Source organism: Carya illinoinensis, chromosome 14 (genome assembly GCF_018687715.1).
Source record: "Carya illinoinensis cultivar Pawnee chromosome 14, C.illinoinensisPawnee_v1, whole genome shotgun sequence".
NCBI lineage: Eukaryota > Viridiplantae > Streptophyta > Magnoliopsida > Fagales > Juglandaceae > Carya > Carya illinoinensis.
In genome coordinates, this window is record NC_056765.1 from 22303984 (window position 1) to 22322131 (window position 18148).

Consider the following 18148-nt stretch of genomic DNA (forward strand, 5'->3'; position numbering starts at 1 on the left):
GATTGTTAGAATGAAGTTGTTTCCTTTTTCTCTTAAGGACAAAGCAAAAACATGGTTGAATGCATTGAGGCCAAGATCCATTGGAACATGGCAAGAAATGCAAGCTGAATTTCTTAAAAAAAATTTTCCAATGCATCACACCAATGCTTTAAAGAGACAAATCATGAATTTTTCTCAAAAGGAAAATGAAATTTTTATCAAAGTTAGGAAAGATTCAAAGATCTCTTAAATGTTTGTCCACACCAAGGTTACGAGAATTGGCACATTATTAGTTTTTTTTTTTTATGCAGCTTTGGTACCTAAAATGCGACAATTTGTTGAAACCATTTGTAATGGAGAGTTCTTTAATAAGAAACCGGAAGAAGCATTTGTATATTTTGATTACTTGGCTGAAAAAGCTCAATCATGGGACACTTCTTGTGTCTATGATAGAGCTAAACCATTAAGGACTGTAAGTGGGGGGGGGGGGGTAAATATGTTTTAAATGAGGAAGATGATTTGATAGCTAAATTTGCCTTATTGTCAAAAAAATTGGAGGTGATTGAGTTGAAGAAAGTGCATGAAATTCAGGGCATTCCAAAACAAGGAAAATGTAACATTTGTGAGGATATTAGCCATGTAACATCTGAATGTCCTACTATTCCAGCTTTTAAAGAAGTTTTGTGTGATACTTCTCACCCTGTTAACATGATTTCTAAACCTTTTCCTGCACCATATTCTAACACTTATAATATAGGTTGGAGAAATCATCCTAATTTCAGTTGGAGAAATGATCATCCCACAAATTTAGCACATCCGGGAGCTGGTGCACCTCAATATTCAGTTCATACCCAGCAAAATGCATTAATTCCAGCCCCTAGAAGACCCATGGATGACCCATTTCAACAAATGGCTTCTACTCTTCAGCAGTTCATGCAAAGTCAATCCACCATAAATAACCAAACTTCTCAAGCCATCAATGACATAAGGAATAATTTGACCAAGCTGAACACAACCTTGAGTGCGCAAGAGAAAGGAAAATTCCCTTCTCAACCCCAACCAAATCCTCAAGTCCAAATTGCTGCCATAGAGTCTTCATCTTCTTCAGAAGCAAATGTCAGGACTTGCAAGGCCTTAATAACTCTCCGTAGTGGCAAAGAAGCTGAAACATTGGGTAATGAAGCTGGCAAGAAAGGTGAAAGTTCCATTTCTAATGTACAAGGTAAAAATTTTGATGTTGATGTTTCTTTGGAACCAAAGGTAACTCCTCCGGCACCCTTTCCTCAAAGATTGGTTCCTTTACATAAAGATAAACATCATGCTAAGATTTTAGACATTTTTAGACAAGTGCGCATTAACATTCCTCTTCTTGATGCCATTGAGCAAATCCCCACATATGCCAAATTTTTGAAAGATTTGTGTACGGTTAAAGGAAGACTTAATGTGAAAAAGAAGGCTTTTCTCACAGAACAAGTCAGCGCCATTATCCAATCCAATACTCCTCCTAAGTATAAAGATCTGGGTTCTCCAACAATAGCTTGTGTTATAGGAAGCTCCAAAATAGGCCAAGCACTACTAGACTTAGGTTCTAGTGTCAATTTGCTTCCTTATAACACCTATGAACAACTTGGTTTAGGAGAATTAAAACCAACTTCTATCATCCTGCAATTGGCCGACCGTTCAATTAAGAAGCCTAGGGGAGTGGTAGAAGATGTATTGGTGCAAGTGGATAAATTTTATTATCCTGTTGATTTTGTGGTCTTAGATGTTCAATTAACTCCTCACTCTGTTTTTCAGGCACCCGTCATTTTAGGGAGGCCATTTTTGGCTACTTCCAATGCTTTGATAAATTGTCGAAGTGGCATCCTTAAATTGGCTTTTGGCAATATGACGTTGGAGTTAAATGTGTTCAACACTTGTAGGCAACCACAAGATTTGAAGGAACTCCAGGAAATTAATTGTTTGGAATCTTTACTTGCTGAAGAATTTTTTTTAGAGCAAGAGAGTCAAATGGAACTTGTTTTACCTGGAACCTTAGAAAATAGTGAATTGTTGGATACTAATGCAGTAAATTCTGGTGCAGGTAGCAAAAGGGACTCATTGTGGCGACTTAAGTTCGAAGATCTGCCACTTCAATCCATACACCAACAACCATCGAATGAAGTTCCTCCATCACCGATTTTGAAACCACTACCTGAATCGCTGAAATATGTTTTTCTTGGGCCAACTAACACTTTTCCATGTATTATCTCATCTTCTTTGTCAGTTGAGCAAGAGGAGCAACTCCTCCGGGTTCTTAAGCAACAGAAAGGAGCACTTGGATGGTCAATTGCTGACATTAAAGGAATCAACACCACCATTTGCACACATCAAATTTTCTTGGAGGAGAATTCATCACCAACTCGAGAGATGCAAAGGAGGTTGAATCCTACGATGAAGGAGGTGGTTAAAAATGAAGTCTTGAAGCTCTTGGATGTAGGTATCATCTATCCCATCTCGGATAGTCAATGGGTAAGTCCTACTCAAGTAGTTCCTAAGAAATCTGGGGTTACAATTGTGAAAAATGAAAAGGATGAATTAATCCCAGCTAGGACCATCACAGGATGGCGCATGTGCATTGATTTTAGGAAATTAAACGCTGTCACAAGAAAGGACCATTTTCCATTACCATTTTTAGACCAAACTTTGGAAAGAGTTGCGGGCCATAGTTTTTATTATTTTCTTGATGGTTTTTCGGGATATTATCAAATTGAAATAGCCCCTGAAGACCAAGAAAAAACTACTTTTACTTGCCCGTTTGGAACTTTTGCATTTAGGAAAATGCCCTTTGGACTTTGTAATGCACCCGCCACATTTCAGTGATGCATGTTAAGTATTTTTAGTGATATGGTTGAGCATATCTTGGAGGTGTTTATGGATGATTTTTCAGTCTATGGTGATTCATTTGATGCATGCCTTACTCACCTTACTGCTATTCTGGCTCGATGTGAAGAGAAAAATCTTCTCTTAAATTGGGAAAAATGCCATTTTATGGTGCTGCAAGGTATTGTCCTTGGTCACATCATCTCAGCCCGAGGCAATGAAGTTGACAAATCTAAAATTGATCTAATATCGACTTTACTCATTCCAAAATCAGTCAAAGATATTAGATCATTTTTGGGACACGGCGGGTTTTATAGGCGTTTCATAAAAAACTTTAGCTCCATATCGAGACCTTTGTGTGAGTTGTTAGCTAAGGATTGCGTGTTTAATTGGACTGATGCATGTCAAGTTGCTTTTGAGCAACTCAAATCTATGCTTGTCACTGCACCTATAATTCAACCACCTGACTGGTCATTGCCATTTGAGATCATGTGTGACACCAGTGACCTTGCCATGGGTGCTGTCCTTGGTCAGCGGAGAGGTAAGCTTCCATTTGTGATTTATTATGCAAGTAAAACACTTGATGCTGTTCAGAAAAATTACTCCACCACTGAAAAGGAGTTACTAGCAGTTGTTTTTGCTTTGGATAAATTTAGAGCTTACATTTTAGGCTCTCCAATTGTTATATTCACTGACCATGCAACTCTTAAATATTTGCTCACAAAGAAAGATGCCAAGCCTCGACTGATTAGATGGATTTTGTTATTGCAGGAATTTAATATCAGCATCAAGGATAAAAAGGGAGTAGAAAATGTGGTTGCCGATCATTTATCTCGACTCGTCGTTGAAAATTCTGAACCTACTACTCTCATTTCAGATTCCTTTCCAGATGAACAACTTTTAGCTATTCATTCTTTACCTTGGTTTACTGATATTGTCAATTTCTTGGTGACAGGATAGACCCCACCACATTGGAGCTCTCAAGACATCAAAAGGTTTAAATTGGAGGTAAGATCTTTCTTTTATGATGACCCATATTTATTCAAATATTGTTCTGATCAAATTTTGAGAAGGTGTGTGCCTAATTGTCACATTCTGCACATACTAAATTTTTGTCATGCTAGTGCATGTGGAGGCCACTTTTTAGCTAAAAAAACAGTGGCTAAAATCTTGCAATGTGGTTATTATTGGCCCCACATGTTCAAGGATGCTTACAATTTTTGTAAGGCATGTGAACCATGTCAAAAGTTAGGAGGAATCACCCGTAGAAACATGATGCCCGTACAACCTATTTTAGCATTAGAAATTTTTTATTGTTGGGGGGTTGATTTTATGGGTCCTTTTCCATCTTCTTTTGTTTATCTTTACATTCTCGTTGCTGTGGACTATATTTCTAAATGGGTCGAGGCATTACCATGTAGGACCAATGATCATCGGGTGGTGTTAAAATTTTTAAAAGACAACATTTTCACTCGGTTTGGGATACCAAGGGTTTTAATTAGTGATGGAGGTTCCCACTTTTGCAATAAACCATTTGCGGCATTCATGAAAAAATATGGGGTCCATCACAAAGTTTCAACTCCTCATCCTCAAACCAATGGCCAAGCTGAGTTGGCCAACCGGAAGATCAAAACCATTCTTGAAAAAAAAGTCAACCCAAATAGGAAAGATTGGTCTTTGAGGCTTTCAGACACTTTATGGGCTTATAGGAAAACTTTTAAAACTATCCTAGGCATGTCTCCCTATAATTTGGTTTACGGTAAAGCATGCCATCTCCCTATTGAGCTAGAACACAAGGCTTATTGGGCTGTCAAGCACCTTAACTTTTCTACTAACAATTATGGTGTTTTAAGGAAATTGGAGCTGAATGAATTAGAAGAGTTGAGACACGATGCCTACGATAATGCCAAACATTACAAAGAGAGAACTAAGGTTTTCCACGATAAGCACATTTTGAGAAAGAGTTTTCTCCCCAATCAAAAGGTTCTCTTCTACAACTCTACACTCCATGTGTTTGCCAATAAACTTCGATCCAAATGGAGTGGTCCTTATATTGTTCAGACAGTGTTTCCTCATGGGGCTGTTGAAATCCTCAATCCACACAATGGTAATATCTTTAAGGTTAATGGACAGCGACTCAAACATTTTCTTGACCATTTTTCACCAGAGGATACCACCATCCATCTATTGGACCCTGACCCTCCAACCGAGCCTTGATGTTTGACTTATTTGTCATCTTATTTCACTTCTTCCTTGCATTTTTCTGTTTTACCTTTTATTTTTTGCAGGTGTGTTTTTCTCTCTTCTATTTTTCGTTGTTCTCTTCTTGTCATATGTTTCTCTTCTGACTAGCTAACCCTTCATTCCCTTCACTATCACTTTGCTTTTCATTGTTTTCTTTTGTTGTTCAGTTTTTATTTGCATTCCTTTCAAAGCTGTTCAGGTACTTCCTGTTCCTCTTTCCTTCAATTTTTCTTTGAATATTTGGTTCTTCTTTTGGTTGTTTTGTCCCTTAACTTCTCTCTTTGTGTAAATTCCTTACTTTCTCTTGCATCATTGAGGACAATGCTACAATCTAGTTGGGGGGTGGAAGAGAATTTATTTTTTTGTTTGCATGCTTTACACTTATGTTGATCCACTTTGGGGGAGTGCTGGTATTGAATTCAAAGCAGATTAAGCACCATATTCTTGAATTTTACATGCTAGAAAGTGAACTGAAAAAAAAAAAAAGATTTGTTGAGATCATGGAACATGTGGAATATAGTCCAAATATGAGTATATGTCAAAAGAGGGATTTATCCATTTTATTTAGTTGTTGAACCAAGGGAAAGATGTTAAAAGTTTTGCTAAAACATACACAACACATGCCCGGAATGCCTAGAAAGACTACATTTGGTCATTGTTTGTTGATTTACACTTCGGTTATTTGAGACTCTAATGAACCATATCCTAATGGCTTAGGAAGAAATCTGGAATGAATTAAATGAGAAAAGGGACAAGCCAGGGATCAAAAAAAAAAAAAAATCCTTCTACCTAGTGGTAAGGGCCGACTTGTAAAAGTGTGGGTAGGCGCACATTCATAGGCTTGATTCTCCCACTAGGAAAACCTTAAAAAAAATGATTTACATTTGTGTATTAGAAAAGGCTGCCTATTACCAGGGTCCTTACTAAATAAGAAAGTAGGTGCCTTTTAAAGTGTAATAGCTTGAAAGCCGCCACTGCAATGGTTTTGACTTAGAGTAAGACCTATGGTTATCTCAGATTAGCTACTGTGCTTGAAACTGTTAATGCCTCTTGGTGGTCGATCTTGGAATTCTAACAGCTTGGAACCTGAAGCGGCTCCTGTACATAAAGCTCCTTACAGCATGGCACCGGCAGAATTAAAAGAGTTGAAGACTCAGTTGCAAGAGCTGGTTGATAAGGGGTTCATTCAAGCAAGTACTTCGCCATGGGGTGCGCTAGTGCTGTTTGTTAAAGGAAAGATGGAACCCTCTGTATGTGCATTGATTATCGGGAATTAAATAAGGTGACCATCAAGAATAAATATCCTCTCCCACGGATCAATGATTTGTTTGATCAGCTTCAAGGAGCAGCTCTGTTCTCGAAGATTGATTTGAGGTTAGGATACTACCAGTTGAGGATAAGAGAGAAGGATGTGCCCAAAACTGCTTTCAGGCCGAGATATGGGCATTATGAATTTAAGGTGATGCCGTTTGGGTTAGCCAATGCCCCTACTGCTTTCATGGATTTAATGAATCGGGTATTTCAACCTTATTTGGATTCCTTTGTTGTAATATTCATTGATGATATTTTGATTTATTCCCGAGATGTTGAAGAGCATGTTTATCATCTTCGTCTGGTTCTTGGGAAATTGGGAGAACACCAGTTGTATGCCAAGCTCAGTAAGTGTGAATTCTGGTTGGAGTAAGTCAAAATTCTTGGGCATGTGATTTCCATTTTTTCATGGCAGCGTCCAATGACAGTGCGCGAGATCCGGAGTTTCTTGGGAGTTGTCGGATATTACCGAAGATTTGTGGAGGGATTTGCTCGCCTATCCGAACCTCTCACAGCATTGACTCAGAAGAATGCAGAATTTGTTTGGTCAGACAAGTGTGAGAGAAGCTTCTGGGAATTGAAGAATAGGTTGACGACTGCACCAGTGTTAGCTCTTCTAGAACCGCACAAGCCATTCGTAGTCTTCAGCGATGCGTCTAAATTCGAATTGGGTTGTGTCCTTATGCAGGAGGGACGGGTTGTTGCTTATGCATCCCGTCAGCTAAAGGACCATGAGAAGAATTATCCGACACATAATTTAGAATTGGCTGCGATTGTTTTTGCTCTCAAGATCTGGTGACACTTTTTGTATGGAGAAGCTTGTGAAGTATACACCGATCACAAGAGCTTGAAGCACTTGTTTTCCCAGAAGAATCTAAACATGAGGCAAAGGCGATGGCTAGAGCTAATCAATGACTACCAGTGCGAGATCAAGTATCATCCGAGGAAGGCATATATAGTTACGGATGCTTTGAGTCAAAAATCACACTTGGAAGATGAGGCCGAGTCGTCAGGATTGGATTCTTTGCTTTGCGGGATGAGAAGGCTCTTTATTGAAAATTCACAGCAAGAGGAGGTATTATCTTCAATTCTTAATATTCGAGTGGCTGATTTTGAAGAATTGAAGACTCTTCAAAGGAAAGATCTGAAACTATTGGATATTAGAAAAAGAGTCAAAAAATCTCGAGGGTCGTTGCATTATAGTATGGATAAAGATGGGATTTTTCGGTTCCGAGATCGTAGAGTGGTCCCTAAAGATTCATAATTCAAGGAGCAGATCATGGCAAAAGCTCATACGGCCCCTTATTCAGTTCATCCCGACAGTACAAAGATGTACCGGGACTTGAAGAAAAATTATTGGTGGGATGGAATGAAGAAGGATATTGCCTTGTATATCGAGAGATGCCACACATGCCGTCAAGTTAAGGCCGAGCATCAAAGACCCACCAGTATGCTCCAACCTCTCCCTATTCTGGAGTGGAAGTGGGATGACATCACGATGGACTTTGTAGTGGGCTTGCCGAGGACTCCTAGTGGGAAGAATTCAGTTTGGGTGATTGTCGACCGGTTAACAAAGAGTGCTCATTTCTTGCCTGTTAATAACACCGATTCCTTGGGTAAGTTGACCCGCTTGTACGTAAAGGAGATAGTGCAATTGCACGGTATACTGAAGAGTATTATGTCGGACTGGGACCCAAGGTTCACGTCTTGGAAAAGTTTGCAGGCAGCATTGGGTACTAAGTTGAAGTTCAATACTGCATATCACCCACAGACGGACGGCCAATCAGAGTGCACCATTCAGACCCTTGAAGATATGTTGCGAGCATGTGTTATGGAATTTCAAGGGAGTTGGGAAAATCACTTGCCGCTCATAGAATTTGCTTATAATAATAGCTTCTATGCGACCATTCAGATGGCTCCCTATGAAGCTCTTTATAGGAGGAAGTGCAGATCACCTTTGTGTTGGGATGAAGTCGGGGAGAGTAAGATAATTGGGCCCGAAATAATTCAAGAGATGTAAAGCCAAGTTTGGATCATCAGGGATAAAATGGCAGCAGCTTAGAGTCGTCAGAAAAGCTACACTGATACCAGGAGGAGAGAGTTATCTTTTGAAGAAGATGATTGGGTTTATCTCAAAGTCTCTCCCATGAAAGGAGTTAAGCGTTTTGGTAAGAAGAGGAAACTGGATCCGAGGTATGTCGGCCCTTTTCAGATTTTGGAGAAGGTAGGGTCCATCGCTTATAGAGTTGCTTTGCCAGAATATTTTGGGGATATCCACGATGTCTTCCATGTGTCATCATTGAAGAAGAGTTTTGGACAACAAGAGCCGCGCTTTGTCAACCTAGAGAGTATTCAGTTGCAACCGGACCTTACTTATGAGGTTGTTCCGTTGCAGATCATGGATTAGAAAGAGGAACAGTTGAGATCCAAGATGATACCTCTGGTAAAGGTGGCATGGGGTGATCCGTTAGCTCAAGATTTCTCTTGGAAAAGAGTAGCTGACATGAGGGAGCAGTACCCCTACTTGTTTGAGTAAATGACGGTATGTCTCTTAATCTTGGTCTCAGTGGTTTTATGTGGCTTGCTTCAAGTTGGTGTGTGATCTTGCAAATTTCGAGGACGAAATTTGATTTTAAGGGGGGGGAGGATGTGATGACCCATTTTTACGTGTATTTTCACTAAAGGAGTTGTTTTTAATTTAATTAATATAATAGTTCTTTTATTTTAAATTAATGTGTTTTAAATTGATTTTAATTTATTTGATGTGGTGTTTAATTTATTTTAGTCATTTTATATTTTTAATATCGTCTTTGGCGGATCAGTTTTTGGTTTTCGGAAGTGAGGATTGGACCTCATTTTTTTTTCTCTTTTTTCTTTTTCCCTTTTTCCTTTTTCCTTTTCTTTCCTTCTTCTTTCTTTCTTTTTCTTCTTCTTTTTCTCTTCTCTCCCCGCACGCCCGAATGCCCCTTTCTTCCCTTCCCGTCGCCTACCCTTCAACCGCCCAGTTCGTTGTCGTCCCGCCACCGTGTAGTACACCACCCCCACCAAAATCTTCCCTTCCCACCGGTGATCACCCCCACCAATTTTCAGGGCCATCCGTCCAGCCGTTAGCTGCCACACACGGCTAGAAGTCACAGCACCAGCCCACCCTTCTCTCTCTATTGTCGGTTGCTTTCTCAGCCCAGAACCGCCACTCGCCGATGACATGGCTGACACCACCCACCCAGTTTTCTTCCCCTCCCACCGGTGAACATCCCCACCAAGTTTCACCTCCATCCGAGCCACCGTTACTGCCATGAGCTCCTCCAAGCCACACGGCTTTTGAGTTTTTTCGGCACCGTCGTTCCACCTCCGACCACCACCTCTTCACAGCTTCTTCCCCAACCTCTTGCCGTCCTAACCCACCCATTTTCGGCCTCGATCCATTGTCGGAGAAGCTCCCACGAGCTCAACTCCGTTCAACCCCTTTAAGCTCTTCCACCACTGTCTCCACCACCACCCACGGCCAAAACTCACTTCCTTTAGCTACATAAACATCTCAAGGCCATTCCCTATCAATTTCGTGTCTTGGTTTGTCCTCGTTCGAAAGTGGGTAATTTATTACCCATGGCCACAGTGTAAAATACAATGTTACGTTGCTTTTCCTCCGCCGTTTGCAACGCCGCGAGCTTTTGAAAAATACCGTATAGCGCTGTAAGTATTTTCCAAACTCTACTTTTAGATTTAAATATATTTTTCTCTTACAATAAATATTTGTTGTTGGTTGGTTGATTCCGGATTGAGTCCGAGGAGTTCGGAGGTAGGATGGATTGAGGACGGAGTTGCTTGGTTTGTTGATTTATGGTTGGTTGGTTGTTTTTTGCATTGAGATTGCATTTATATGATGCATGCACCTGCATTTTATTTAAATTGAGAAAATCATGTTTTGTTGGCGTAAATGGATTTTCGAGTGCGTGTGGACCCCAAGCCAGGATGGGGCATTATCTCGGTGGAGCTCCTCTGGTCACTCGGGAGTGAATAATACTGAGTGACATCCCCTGGGTTGTCGCAGGGCGACGACCAGATCGCACGATACGGTAACTCTATCGTGTCAACTCCGTGGTCCTTAGAGTGGCGGGGACTAGAGGATGGCCTGGCCAGGGATGCGCCGGGCACGAGTACTGGGCATCGCTCATTTAGGTGTCACACGCGTAAACGTTACTTGCGGTGTGGCACAGAGCCAGAGTGTGCGGATGATCCCTAAGGGAGATCATGGTGCATGCATAATTGTATCAATTTTTATGGTTTTGGTTACGAGCCATTTTCTGGGAAAATGGCGAGGTTCGTTTTGAGGCTATATGATCCATTTTCTTGGAAAATGGTGGTTACTGTTTTGGGCCATTATCTAGGATAATGGTGAGGAATGGTTTTAATGGTAATGTTTTTGGGCCAAATGGGTTTTTGGCGTGCATGGAAAAATGTGGTTTTCATGGGACATGTGCATTGGCTTTTCTTTCATGCATATTGTTTGAGTTTTATATGTTTTTATCTAGTGGTGTTTGGATTTTACTTACCTGCGGCACCATTTTTAGTTCCGTTGATTTTGGTGCAGAGTTCGAGGAAGAGGAGGAGGCTGACCCCAAGGATGCGGCTCCGCTGAAGTTCTGAGTTGGAGTTTATGTTTTGTATTTGGCCTTGAAACTATATTTGTAGTTCGTAATATTTTATTATGTATGTTTTGAACAGCTTTGTATTAAACTAAGAAAAATTATGGTACTTAGTTTATGACTTTGTTATCCGCTGCGTGTCTCTTTATACACACTTGTTGCTTATACACACACTTGGCACTCGTTGATAGGGTGGTGTCCCATGATGTCACCATCCAGACATCTCAATTTTTCCATATCCGTGCGTAGGGATTTGGGGTGTCACACAGATTATATTCTTTCACCTTAGTACTTGGCAATGCATAGCCTTAACCGCAATACCAGACAATGTGTATAACCGAAATCCTCTTGCATAGAGAAATCATATCTTTGAAACTAATACTAAATATCTTCAAAATAACATCCTAACATTAAAATAAGATACTTAAGATCATCATATAAAAATATCAAAGCCTTTAGAGTAAGATCAAACCACGAAATATTCAAACTTTTTCCAAATAAAAACTGTTTTTTCCACTTCCAGTTTTCAAGTTTCTAGATCTAAGAAAATCTACCATCAAAAGCTTTAGTCATGCAACAAAACCTCAATGAACACTCATAAACACATACTAACAACACTCCATAAAATGTTTGGATCAAGAAATGTCCATTAGCTTGGTCAAAAATTCCAAAACATAACATACTCTCCAGTTTCATGCCCAAAATGACCTTTTCATGGTTAAAAATACTTTTGACCTATGAAATGACCATTTAATAAGAGAATAATATATCTACGGAAACTATACTCAAAGGAAAAAAAACTTTTATGAAGGAGTCATTGTGTGAAAATATTTAAAAAGGGTAGAAAATCTCCACGCAAAAAGACCCAGAAATCTACCCGAGAAAGCTCTTTTGGGTTTCTCTTTAAGAATGGAGTGAAGAAGTGATGAAAGTGAGTGAAATGTGTCTTGTATGACTCTATAATTTTGGATGGGAGAGGTATGGGCTTGAATGACCCTTGATTAGTGGTGGCTATGTGACATAAAGTGGAGAATAGTAAGCGGTAAGGACTGCCTCCTGTAGCTGTGAAGTATGTAGGGTGATGAGGTGAATTTATCCTTACATCAAGACACTATTGGGTGCAGCCAAGAGCAGTGGATGGAATTCCATGTGGGGAGGAAGCTTCTTCTAGAAACTTTGCCAAGGTGGCCAAATTCGTGGGCTTTGGTGGACCGCAACCAAGTGGGCTTCAACTTGGGGTTTAAAGGTGGTTTGGTTAGGGTTTGGGATGCTATCAAGCCCAAATCCAATTTATATTGGCCCAATAAATTTTTCAATGTTTAAAAGGTTGGATAATGATGTCATAACAAGAATTTGGTAAATTAATAGTATGTGAAAGTGATTCAATCAAGTGATTAAATACAATGCTAGAAATCAGATCAATAAGGGTTTGGAGGCCAATTTTAGGGTTTGGGGAAACCGTTTAGGGTTTCGGTTTCAACCAAGTTTTTGGGGTTTTAATTGGATTTCAATAATTTAGGGTTTCACTAGGGCTGAAATCCTTTTTGATCTGACTAAATTTGGTTGATTAGATGAAATAACAGTGTTTTGCTTATATGGCATGATCTCTCACCTTGATTTCCTTCACAAATCCATCTAATGGCTCCTCATGGTGCCAAGTTTCTAATACTATTCACTATGTGTGGCTAATATCTTGCCAAGTGTCCAAATAAAACTTATCTAACCTAATTTGGATATTCCACACTATGATTTTGAAAACATTTGCACTTAGTGTGTTTATCGAGGTTACTATTCACTTCAAAAAAAGCATAATAAACTTAGTGCTGAAAAAATCCTAAATAGTCATATATAACCTATAGTGAAAATCGTTTACCAAAATTCAGCCTCGAAGTACCCATAAAAATAATCTCACAGTTTCGAACATGCATTACGTTTGAAATTATAAAAATGTGTTATTGCGCCATAAAATCCTAAATAATCAACTAAGACTAATGGCGTAGACCACAATGCATTTTGTCACTTTTAACTATCTCATTTAATTAAAATCGCATTTCTGGCACCATAGTGAGTGATAATACTGACTATGTTGATAGACCAAAACTGGTTCAATTGGTTGATTCGTGAAAACTTATGGAGTTTTCATGAGGTTCTTAAAGTCAATAGAAATTTACTAGTGAATTTCTAGCGGGCTGTTACAGTATAACTTGTTATGATTTTTATTTATTGTATAAATGAGTTAGATTGAATCTTAAAGGTCTAATTTTGGAATTAGAAGCATGCCATAGTAGGTTCTAATTCTAACTTGGGTTGATCATCAGGCAAGCATCGATTTTGACTAGTTTTAGTTGAACCATGAGGTTTTGGTTTTTTATTTTTTTACCTAGGCTTGAATAATGAACATTTAGATGACCTTGTGGTTGGGATAAGAAGGAAAATGCATGATTTGAATTCAGTTTTTGAAACTTTTCTCAATGGAAAAGACTAAGAGATACCATGCATGCTTAAGGGTTAGATTAATGGTGATTAAGGACTTGAGCCATGTTTTTGTGTTGGAATGAACTCGTATGTCCTAAATCTAAGTTGTAATTTATCCCTAAGGTTATAATTACTATTGGCGCTTGATGAATTTGAGTACACATTGTACCCATAGACGTGAATAGTTAAAATCTCATCTAGGCCCCAAGGAATTGCATGCCACGGGTTGAGTATGTGTAGCATAGTTTCACTTTTAGTTTTACAATTCTAAGAGTATAGGTGGTTTTAGAATATTGAAAATGTGACATTTGTAAAGTTTGGTTAAATTTGGGGGCCTATGTGACGCCCCCAAATCCCCACATATGAACACGGGAAAATCGAGATGTCCGGATAATGACAATACGGGTTACCACTCTAACGACGAGTGCCAAGTGTGTGTATAAATAACAAATGTGCAAAAAGAAACACGCAGCGGATAACGAAAGTCATAACTAAGTACCAGAATTTTTCTTAGTTTAATACAAAGCTGTTCAAAATATACATAATAAAATATTACAAGATACAAATATAGTTCAAATCCAACAACAAGGCATAAACTTCCACTCAATACTCCGGCGGAGCCGCTTCCTCGGGCTCAGCCCCCTCCTCCTCCTCCTCGATCTCTACACCAAAATCTACGGTACCAAAAAAGATGCCGTAGGTAAGTAAAGATCCAAACGCCACTAGATAAAAATATATTGAAACTCAAACACTATGCATGAAAGAATGCCAACGCACATGTCCCACAAAACGATATTTTTCCACATACGCCAAAAGTCCCACTTGGCCCCAAAAACATATTATTTTCCAACTCACGCCAAAAGTCTCATTTGGCCCAAATCCAACTCATACCAATAACCAATTAATCCGTATGCACCATGGCCTCCCCTAGGGGTCATCCGCATACCCTGGCTCCTGTGCCACACCGCAGGTAACGACCACGCATGTGACACCTAAACGAGCGATGCCCAGTTCCGCGCCCCGTGCGTTAGTAGCCGAGCATTCTCTAGCCCTTGCCAGCAAAGGACCACGGAGTCGGTACGAGAGCATTATCATCCCGCCCGCTCCCGTTGTTACCCAGCGACAACTCAGGAGATATCACTCAGTATATTACGCTCTTGAGTGAACATAGGAGCTCCACCGAGATAATACCACATCTCAGCTTGGGGTCGTGATACACACGTACCCGAAAATCCATTTATGCAAATAAAACAAGATTTTCTCAATTTAAATAAAATGCACATGTATGCTTTATGTAATGCACGCCTCAAGGCACAAATAACCAACTAATCACAAATCAACAAAACTAATCAACTCTGCCCTCAATCCATCCGACCCTCAAACTCCTCGGACTCAGTCCGGAATCAACCAACCAACCAGATAATTTATTGTAAGAGAAAAATATATTTAAATCTAAAAGTAGAGTTTGGAAAATACTTACAGCGCTATACGATATTTTTTGAAAGCTAACGGCGTTGCAAAAGGTGGAGAAAAAGCAACGTAACAGTGTATTTTACACTATGACCGTGGGTAATAAATTACCCACTTTCAAACGGGGACAAACCAAGACACGAAATTGATAGGAAATGGTCTAGGGATGTTTATGAAGCTAAAGGAAGTGAGCTTTGGCCGTGGGTGGCAATGGAAGTGGCAAAAAGGGGCTGAACGGAGTTGAGCTCGTGGGAGCTGCTCCGGCAACGGATTGGGCAGGAATTGGGTGGGTTAGGATGGCAATAGGTAGGGGAAGAAGTTGTGAAGAAGTGGTGGCCGGAGGTGGAACAATGGCGGCCAAAAAGCACAATAACCGTGTGGCTTGGAGGAGCTCGTGGCGGCTAACAGTGGCTAGGATGGAGGTGAAACTTGGTGGGAATGTTCACTGGTCGGAGGGGAAGAAAACTGGATGGGTGGTGTCGGCCAAGTCGCCGGCGAGCGGCGGTTCTAGGCTGAGGAAGCAACTGACGACAGAGAGAGAAGAGAGAGCTAGTGCCGTGATTTCTAGCCGTGGTGGTGGCTAACGGCTGCACGGGTTGGCCTGAAAATTGGGGGAGGTGATCACTGGCTGAAGGGGAACAAGCGATGGGAGCGGTGCACTGCACGGCGGCGGGACGGCGGCAAACTGGGCGGTGGAAGGAACAGACAGAAATGGAGGGGGGGCTGGGTCGAGCTCACGGGGGGAAGAAGAAGAAAAAGAAAAGAAAGAAGGAAGAAAAGAAAGAAAAGAGAAAGAAAAAAGGAAAAAGGGAAAAAGAAAAAGAGAAAAGAAAAGATGGAGAACAGAAATGAGGTCCAATCCTCATCTCCAAAGTCCAAAAACTAACCCGACGAAAACGATTTTAAAAACATAAAACGACTAGAATAAATTAAACACCACTTCAAATAAAATAAAACCAATTAGAATACAATAATTTAAAATAAAAGAGCTAATATATAATTAAATTAAAAACGACTCCTTCAGGGAAAATACACGTAAAATGGGGTCATCACATCCTACCCCCCTTAAAACAAATTTCGTCCTCAAAATTTGCAAGATCAACCATCAGGGCCAGAAAGATACAAGATAAAACTCTGAACATAATTGAGAGATACATATCATCAACAACTCCCAACAATTCCAATAGTTATTATCTTCATACCATAAATTGCTAATATCGACGACATCTCTACTTTACCTTCCAAACTTTCATCCTATTCCAACTCTGGTAACCTAATAGCCACTTCCAAAATTAACCATCAATAAGCAAAATTTGCACGACGAAAAGATTAATCTCCCATTAAAACTTCAAATCACTACTAATTCCTCAAAATCAATACAAAATTTGAATACCTAAGTATCTCCAAAAATCATGCTTTCGCGCGCACTCTGATAACTCGCCAAAATACCTAAAGGTTATATATCCTCATAAATTAACATCGTCAAGTACAATCTCAATCCATACCTAATCACAAGAAAACCTTTACCACATTTCTATAGAAAATAATATACCTCCAAAACCACAAATCTCCACTCATTCCTCAGTTGGCCATCACTACCCTAATCAAAAATCAACATTCCACAAAAATATGTCCATGATTGTTGATAGAAATCAATACCCATCAACCTCAACATCCCAAAATGAAAACAAGCATCATCCTTTCAAAATAAAACTACCACATCTCAGGTAAGGAACATAACCTAAAAGGCTCAAATCTATATCGACCAACCCACAAGAGTGACTATGAACTTTTACCTGGCAGTCTATATTTAAAAGCTCATCACCTAAATTCTGAATATCATAAAACCTGATAATGACTAATCTTAATACGATCTACCATAAAACTCACCGAAACATTATTGAAACCTTCTTGGTAACTTGCCCACTTATATCTACTTCCATAAGCCAGTATCTACACGACTAGTTTCTTCAATTGCACATCCCCATTAAATCTCAAGGCAGGCCATACTACTCAAATCTTCAATCCTCTAAAATTATTCCACAACACTCTTGGATCCTAAAGCCATATTACCTTCTAAATCTATTTATGTTATCCACCGTTGATGCCTAAGTTCCAACCTCCAAGATTTCATCATACACTACACATGGTGACCCAACAAACACTCTTCAAACTAAATAATAATGTCTATAATTCTTCCGACTGGACATTTAGTCTCTAAGACACAATATAGCTCCCGAATTTAAATTCTTAAGTGAACTCAAGTCACGATTAATTCCTGCAAATAATCACAACAATCATTGCCTACCATCATTCTATTGAGTAACCCACTTCGACTGTACACTTCAATCATCTTACCAAAAACTCATAGCCAAAACCAATAATCATCCAAGGTACAAGTGATCCACTGCTACCATTTCCATCATCTAGACTTATATCCTCAAGTCAACAAAAATCATTCCTGAATCTGCTCAACTTATATCCTTAAATATGCCAAAATCCATTCCTAAAAGTCGGCCGAACATATAGCCTCAACCCAAAAAAAAAAAAAAAAAAATACTAAAATACCAACACTCAAATTAACATACTCATTTAATACCAACACATAAACTACCACCTCCAACACCCCGGATGGACCTATATTTTTAGGATCGACAAAATTATTTCCTAACCTATACCACCTTAGTCCTGAAATCTGAAAAGAATCATTTCCTATAATTTACCAACCCTATATCCCCCAACTCGAGAATAAGCATCTTCTAAACCATAATTTTCCAAAACTTTAAAAAAAAAAAAAAAACAACCCTCTTCATGAGTCAGCAAAAACATTACCTTCGAGTCTCATAGAGAAAATCTCTTCTTGAAAATCTACACATCGATTACTTAAATTAGACGAATTGATGTCTTAATGGTTGTGGACAAATTAACTCACAAAATTTCATCAATTTGCTTTAGGCAAAATCTGAAAGTTCCAATTTAATCGACACCTCAAATGCTCATTGAACCTAGCATCTCAGGTTCCATAAACTCATTCCGTAAATCCTATAGAATTTTAACTTTAGATTCTTTGCGCTCTTATTAGTTGTTACCTCCGTTCATTCACGGCTCATGCCTTCGTCCTTATGGATTCAACTAAACCATGACATTTCCCTGCCCAAGCT

The 18148-nt window shown here is 39.4% G+C and overlaps 1 protein-coding gene across 1 annotated transcript; it reads left to right on the plus strand.

The window, feature by feature from the left end:
• Window positions 1–4575: 4575 nt before the first annotated feature.
• LOC122293686 lies at window positions 4576–5058 on the plus strand. Its single transcript, XM_043102196.1, has one exon. The coding sequence runs from the start codon at window positions 4576–4578 to the stop codon at window positions 5056–5058; it is 483 nt and encodes a 160-aa protein (XP_042958130.1).
• Window positions 5059–18148: the final 13090 nt, after the last annotated feature.